The sequence below is a fragment of the Coptis chinensis genome, chromosome 3 (genome assembly GCF_015680905.1).
Source record: "Coptis chinensis isolate HL-2020 chromosome 3, ASM1568090v1, whole genome shotgun sequence".
NCBI lineage: Eukaryota > Viridiplantae > Streptophyta > Magnoliopsida > Ranunculales > Ranunculaceae > Coptis > Coptis chinensis.
In genome coordinates this window covers 37,534,131-37,541,926 of record NC_141458.1, presented here as the reverse complement: position 1 = coordinate 37,541,926, position 7,796 = coordinate 37,534,131, and the positions used below count along the sequence as shown (strand labels likewise).

The 7,796-nt window shown below is 36.8% G+C and overlaps 1 protein-coding gene across 1 annotated transcript; it reads left to right on the top strand.

The window, feature by feature from the left end:
* Nucleotides 1–3,437: 3,437 nt before the first annotated feature.
* Nucleotides 3,438–4,807, top strand: LOC147509473 (putative serine/threonine-protein kinase SIS8). The gene is made up of 4 exons (XM_086597823.1): nucleotides 3,438–3,463; nucleotides 3,572–3,698; nucleotides 4,078–4,518; nucleotides 4,754–4,807. The coding sequence occupies exons 2-4, from the start codon at nucleotides 3,579–3,581 to the stop codon at nucleotides 4,805–4,807; spliced, it is 615 nt and encodes a 204-aa protein (XP_086453949.1). The 5' UTR covers nucleotides 3,438–3,463; nucleotides 3,572–3,578.
* The last annotated feature ends 2,989 nt before the right edge of the window (nucleotides 4,808–7,796 follow it).

Below are 7,796 nucleotides of genomic sequence, written 5' to 3'. Positions count from 1 at the left end.
TGTTGTTAAAATCTCTTGTTGTACACCAAGGCAAATTCACTGAACTTTTGATGGTAATTGAGTCTCTCCATAAATTCTATCTGAGATTTTTGGTGTTTCTAGCATATACTGCAGTTAAAAGGAACTCTTCATTAGTAGGTTTGAATCTCCCCTTGCAGTGAATGTACAGCATATCCAAATACGGCCAGAAAGATCTTTATTGTAGTTATTCATATGCTCCCATAGAGGACAACACATGTTTCTAATGAGATCATATTTATCTTGCCTGACTTTGGTTTCAAGCAAACAAAAAACACTAAGCTTTTTCTCTACTCTGACCTTATTTATTTCTCTTGCTTTCGCAACCTCATTTGCACCTCTCACATTCCAGAAGCACATAGATGTCATCATCGATGATTCTGGTTTTTGGAGCCTTTAGGTCTGCCCCTACTCTTCTTGCCACTATTGTTACCCCTTGAAATCGATTCCTTCTGTTTACTGACACCAGGTCCTCTCCTTCCACATTGTTTCCCCGATCTTGTTGTAACATTAGTTGGTATTTCTACAGTCGGTGTAACAGGTTAAGCCACTATCACATCATCAATCTAAACACGATCGTGAAAATGCTAAGTCTCGGCTTCAGAGGTATCCGAGTCCTCATGGTCGTGTACATCTGTCAAAAAATGGTATCTTCCTGATTCCAGATTGTATATAATACTATCTTCTGTTTCCATGACCGAATAGAGGAATTCATTGTGAGTTGCTTCATGACTGATTATGGTTTGATCTTCCCTATCCCTTTTATTTTCCTGATGGCCATCATACACAATCATAGAGGAATCCATGGTGCCAGTCCCCAGTGTTGCAACACTCGCTTCAGGTGCATTCTGAGCAGCCTCCACTTGCTCTACCTGATTTTCCACAGCCTGTGGCTGCCTATAGCTTGTTTCTGGTACTGAGCTATTAGTGGTTGGTGTAGTTCTTGGTCTCCACTCCTGTGCTCTCTTGTTTCTCTTTAATCTCCTTTTTTGGCTTTTTGACATTCTTGCCCTATCCACCTGATTATTCTGCACTACTGGTTCTTTGTCTCTATCATTTGCCTGGTTTACGTTCTCTGTAGTAGTTTGTGGCATTGAATCTTTTTCTTTTGCTGCATTCCTACATTTGCAACTAAGTGCCCTACATACTTGCAGTGGTTACAGAACTTAGGAATTTATCCAAATTAGATTTTCTGCCAGAATTCAATCCCTAGTTCAGGCACTTCCACAAATATTTGGTCTGGGATTGGAGAGGCTAAGTCGATATCTACCAATATGCTGGCATAGTATCCATTCATTTGTTCTAGCGAGTTTAGGTCAACTCGAATCGGGTAGCCAAGACCTCGTCCCATACTCATGAGTATTTCCACTTCCCAGTACTCAAAAGGCAAGCCTGGGAACTTAACCCAAACAAACACAGATGTTTATCGATGAGTTTCGATATTAACGTTTGGTGTCCATTTAGTGAATCCACTACACCATAATAGGATATTTGCAACACAGCCCTTTTTTGCTTTGCAACGGTTATTTGCCGTTAGCAAGTTGCCAACGCTATATAAGCGTTGGTAATGTTGTTAAGTGTTGCTTTAATTCGGATGAATTTCATGAATTTATTTCCAACGCTTAAAAAACGTTTTAGAAGTGTTACAAATCAAAATTTTGAAAATTTCGCGAAATAGGGAAACAAAAAAAAATCGCACTCTATTATTTCGGTCGAAATATAAAAGATAACTTTAGTCTCTCTCCTCTCTCTCACCGCCGCTACACTATGACACTAGGTCTCCTCCCTCTCTCTCACTGCCGTATTATTTCATCCATCGAGTAGAAAGAAGAGAGCCGTGGGAATGAAGATCACGTGAACATCATCCGTGATTACAGATCTAAGATCGAGACTGAACTATCATCCATCTGTGATGGTATTCTTCGTTTGCTGGATACCCGACTCATTCCTTACGCTTCTTTCCGGTGATTCAAGGTCTTTTATCTCAAAATGAAGAGTGATTATCATCGTTATCTCGCTTAGTTTAAAACAGGTGCTGAACGTAAAGAAGCTGCTGAATCTACTCTCTCTGCTTACAAAGCTGCTCAAGTTCACTTTCTAAGTTTTTTTTAATTAATTAATTTCATATCTGATAAATTAGGGTTAGGGTTTCATATTATTGATTTTTTTTGCAGGATACTGCTGTGGCTGAACTTGCTCTAACTCACCCGATCCGACTCTTCTGATCGTGCTTGCAATCTTGCAAAACAGGTTTGCATTTCATGCTATGTGTGTTGATTTGGAATGGTTTGAAAAAGTTGTAACCTTTTGTGGTTGGTGACAAAAGGTCATAACCGTTGAAATCTTGTGTGAAAGTCTGGTTAACAGAAAACACACTCACACACTCACTCAAAAAAAATGGAGACCAGAACACTACTACAATCCTCAATTACCACAAGTTTGAATTTCTACACCCACCAATTAAGCTCACTCTCCTTGATCAATACTAAACCATTTCATTTTCAAAGAACTCACACAACCTCATTACCACCTGCGAAAGTAACAAAGCCCATCACTCCTACTTTAAGAATATCTCCCTCAAGATGCTTACTCCAAGATGAACAACTTCCCGGTAAATAACTTCATTCATTGTTGAATTTTCCCCTACTTTATTTTTGAATGTTTCGTTTCTTATTCGGCGTGTTTGTGTTTATAGGTGTGGATAAAAATGTTGTGGGGCAAGACCACTCGATTCTGCAGTCCTTTTTATTCAAGAAACATGTACAACATCCGTAAATGAAGAATAATATGTTCTATTTTATGTACAAAATTTTGATCTTGAGAATAAAGGCGTGAGAGATATCGAGCCAATTAAAAGGAATATCCATATTTCTTATAGGTAAGTGTATGATTCATTTAACAATGCGCGTATATGTATGTTTATTGTATGTTTATCTCTAGTGAATGATATTGTTTTGTAGGGATAAATAACAACATAAAAGCTAAACTTCGAAAATGTTTTAGCAAATATGCTAAGATATTACTACTTTGACAATTAAAAGGTTTTTTTATCACGTGTCACTTAATACTAACTGGTATTTTGACTTGTAAAAAGATCATTTGGTTATTAATGTGTTATGTGTTTGATTTTCTCATGTCGCGATAGTCTGGTAGTAGAAGCGGTGGCGGTGGTGAAGCGGTACCCAAATCTTTCGAGAGAAAGATGATAAAGGATTCCTTGAATCTGAGGTGACTTCCACTTCTCTCAATACCATTTGCTAGAAGATTTTTATAGGATTATACACATGCGTTAGGTTTGGCATCCGATTAAGGAATATCTTGTGTTGCAACAATGTGTTATAAGAGTGATGCTTATATGGCGGATCAAGTCTTGAGGCAACTATCATCAATGGGGCGTCCGGTGATTTCTTACCGGAGATGGTGCGCTTAAGAGCTCAACCAATTTGTAAGGATATACTGCATGAGTTTAGTCCTCTGTTTTAGCCATTTTCATGGTTAAATCTACTTGCTACTCTGCTTTAGTCTAATGTTGTTTAGTGCCTCTACTGTATAGGTCCTTCATGAGACATGGTATTTCAATTTGGATAGATGTTCCAATAGTTGTACTAGCTAAAGAGGTCAAAGAAAGTGGGAATCAACCCCCTTCTGATGATGTTATATTAAACTCTGATCCTTCAAAGGTTAGATTCACCCAAGCTTATTGTTAACTAACTCTATCTTTATTTCTTAAGAAATATGATATCCTTACTAATATGAATATCCGTACAAGTAGGGTTTATGTGTTTTGTAAAGCGTCCTCACTTTTGATGCAAGAGTAAAATGAAGATCATAATTGTAATAATAATAATAATAGTAATCAAGAATCTTTTCAGATCAAAGCTGCTAAACAATGAAGTCTTGTTTCCTGCTCTCCTTCATCTCTCCTTTCTTCTGCTTCTTCCAATAACGATGACTCTCTTTTCGAGTTTTTATCTCTCCGCTATTGGGTAACTATTTCTACTTGTTTTTTTTTTTTTTATATAATGTGGAGTAAACTGATGATGATTGTCTACTTGCCAGAATTATAATGTTGTGAATTATGATGAGAAAGTAGTTGATGGATTCTATGATGTGTATGGAATTGCGTCCAATTCAACTAAGCAAGGGAAAATGCCTTTATTGGTGGACTTACACGCCACATCCATTTCGGATAGTTATGATTATGAAGTTATTTTAGTTAACCGTCTTATTGATCCTGCACTGCAAGAACTTGAGAGGACAGTAGTTTCGTTGTCTGCGGAATGTAGAGTGTTGGAGCTTGGTCCGATTGTTAGTGGTTTGGTTCAGAATATTGCTAATTTGGTTGTTAATACTATGGGTGGTCTAGTTGGTGATGCTGAGGAAATACTTAGAAGATGGACGATTAGGAGTTATGAATTAAGAAGTTCTCTTAATACCATTGTTCTCCCTCTTGGTTGCCTTGACATTGGACTTTCGCGTCATAGGGCCTTGCTTTTTAAGGTAATATCTCCAAGTCTTTATCCATGCAATGTGTTTTTTTGTATGTTTTTTATTGAAAGTATAATAATTGCCTCTTGTTTGTTTTAGTCAAGGGTTATAAAGAAGATGTGGGGGGGTTTTTTTTTTTAGCTCATACACTTTTGGGATGTAGACTAGATTTGCATCTTATGAACTCGAGTGGTTTTGTCGTCGTGATAACTGTTATATGGGACCATCTTGCGATATTCTTATGCAGCATTATCATTACATTACTAACATATTCTTTATTACTTTACTCCTTGAAACTTGAAAGAGATGAAATAATCCATGATACCCATGTTCCAGTTTGTTAATAGATGTATAAATCGTAGAAAGGATTGCTCTAGTTGCCCTGTTCTGCTTTATAGCTAAGTTTCATTGACACGGATCACGGAGTGTCCGACATCGGGATAAATAAAAAAATTATATCCATCACATACAATATGTGTCTGTGCTGTGTCCGACAAGACACGTGTATACATATCCGACACGGATTAGTTTTAAATGGTGCGTCCATGTAACATAGTTTTATTGTAGTTCCATACATTCCAGTTTCTTTGAATAACTCTTACCTAGCTATACTTCAGATGTAAGCAATATAGCTTAGTTTGACGTAGTTGCACCCCTCCCTTGTTTTCTGTTTTTCATACTGGTGTGAAGTTTTTTTGGTATTTGGATCAATGAAAGAATGAGTAACACACACCCAATTGAAGTAGAGTAAATGCTCAGGTTGTTGCAGTGCATTTTTTTCACAATATTCTTGCCAGAGGGTGTTTTTTTTGTCGATTATCCAATTGAAGATGAAGAGTTCTATTAATCAAAATTTCATAATTAAGGAAGGTAGAGATAAGTCTACGTAACATGTTCTTCTATTTATGGTATTTAATTAAGACACCGACAAGGACTTACCTTGGATAATTAAGACTCCCCATTGGAAAATGACCATCTTGCCAAATTCTGATATCAATCTATTTATTATATTGTTTTTAATTTACATCATATCGTGGTACAAATGATCGATGTTGGCTCAATTGTTTTAAAGCAATTTAGAAATGTAAAGCATCCTACTTGTTTGTTTACAATGAACTTTCTCGAGTAGATAATTTTCTTTGTGGCGTAACATGGATTTGCTTGCTAGTTGTCGGTCGAAGTTTCCTGATGTTTCAGATTTTAACTTAGACGCGTCAAATTTATTGAATCAGTACTTCTTGTGCTAGGTTCTAGTGATCGGATCGATCTTCCATGTAGGCTTGTGAAGGGAAGCTACTACTACACCGGGTAATGATGAGGGAGCTGTGAACTTGATTAAAGTTGATCCACGAAAGGTAATCTTGATATTCTGCTTGAGTGCCCTTTCTCGATATCTCGATATACACTTAAATAGGCTGTTTGGGGGATGTTTTATCAATTTGTGGTGCTTTGCAGTTTTTACGTGGTATCCCATTCTTTGAAACTCATTTATGAAATTTACTTCCTTTTATTGGGTAATTATTTGGTGTCATTTATGTTATATGATATGGATATTTGGAGCTCTTTTATATAGTGGATCCACATCCAAAACTACGTGTGTGGTCTTTTTACCTTTTTAGTGGTGTCCATACGACCTTTTGTTTGTTTTTTTTCTTTCTTAACTTTTTGAAAAGCACAACATGCAGTTAATAGGGACTATGTCTTTGTCTGTAACTCTTTGTACATCAGCCTACATGTGTAATTTGTATTAAAGTAATGTAGGTCTGTTTCGCTTGTAACTCATAGAGGCATAAAGTCATTCAAGATGGATATCTTAATTCTTCCTTAGTTACATTCTCATGATATTATTGTCATTTCTTAAGTAGTCTCGGGTAAATAAATCCATATCCAAACATGGAACATTACTAACTGAATATCGAATGATCAAAGTGAATATATAATTAATCGATGGGAGCTCCCGGAGCACTTATTCTGCTGAAATTCCCAAGAACCATCTCCGAGTTACGCTTTAGACATAATGAGCTCCATAACCATTGATGAGAGAGTCAAGGAGTCAAAAGTGGAAAACGAAAATATCCTTGACCTTCCGAAATTACAAATGAAATGCGGGATCACAATTCCTCTGACTCTGATCTTGCTCTAGTAGTTGGTAGTTCGATGCCAAATGAAACTCTAAGTGCAGTTGGCCCCTCAAAGGGAGATGGTTCGAATCTTGCAGAGAAAAATCAAACTGAGAGATTTGAACATGAATTTGGCAAGCTTCTTCCTACTCTTCGCAGATCACGTGAAGGCTCGTCTGTAGTTAGTGCAAAACCTTCACCTGCTCAAAAGATGAAAGTTAAAGATGTCTCCAAATATGTGATAAGTGCCTACATTTTGTAGATTTACCATAGTTTGTTTTTGTTATGTAACTTTATAATCTAATTTGATGAATGCTTTTAAGGTGTTTTTTTTTCCAATGTGTGTTTCATCTTGGAAAGCGTGTTTCTTTTCCAATGTAGTTTTCGCTTCATCTTTATGATTGAATTTCGTTGTTCCTATCTCGCTATATTTACGGTATCGGTTTCCACGAGGGAACACGCTTTAAAATATATGAGAAATTATTTTTTTTTCATCAGTAACCAATCAGCAACGGTTTATAACCGTTACAAACGACTTTTAAATTATTTTTTTTTAAAATCACTAACAACTTTGCAACGGTTAAGAACCGTTGGTAATATTTTTAACAAATTACCAACGCTTAAAAAGCGTTTGTGAAATCAAACAACCGTTGCAAAGGTTTTAAATTGTAAACAAAATAGTTATAAAAAGCGTTGGAAATTTATGTTTGCAACGGTTAATAACCGTTGGAAATTTCTGTTTGCAACGCTTATTAACCGTTGCAAATATTTCCAACACTTTGCCCACGCCATATTTGCAACGCTTAAAAAGCGTTGCGAAAATTATTAGCAACGATTTTTTGCCGTTGCAAATAGCCTGTTATGGTGTAGTGATCTGACCAGTTGGCCCTGCAAATACCAAGGACCACCAAAGAAAATCCTATTATAGTCTTCCTCATTAAAGAATCGAAACAAAACGTATCCTTTCCCCAAAGGTGAAAGCTTGAAGGTTGTAGACAATCCCCAATCAGTGTTGACTGCTGATCTGATGGTGTCTAGGTTTAGAGTTTTAGCTTCCAGCCTAGTGCCTTTTTCCACCGCAGCTCGGGGGATTTTAATTGCCGGTTTATTTCCTTTGCGTGTTGGATGTGGAAGGGCTGAGATGTCCACAGTTTGTTTCATCCTTCCTCG

Coding starts and splice junctions, on each gene's coding strand:
- LOC147509473 (XM_086597823.1), top strand. CDS start 3,579: ATGAGACATGGTATTTCAATTTGGATAGATGTTCCAATAGTTGTACTA. Junction 3,699..4,077: donor TAAACTCTGATCCTTCAAAG/GTTAGATTCACC, acceptor TCTACTTGCCAG/AATTATAATGTTGTGAATTA. Junction 4,519..4,753: donor ATAGGGCCTTGCTTTTTAAG/GTAATATCTCCA, acceptor ATTCTTATGCAG/CATTATCATTACATTACTAA.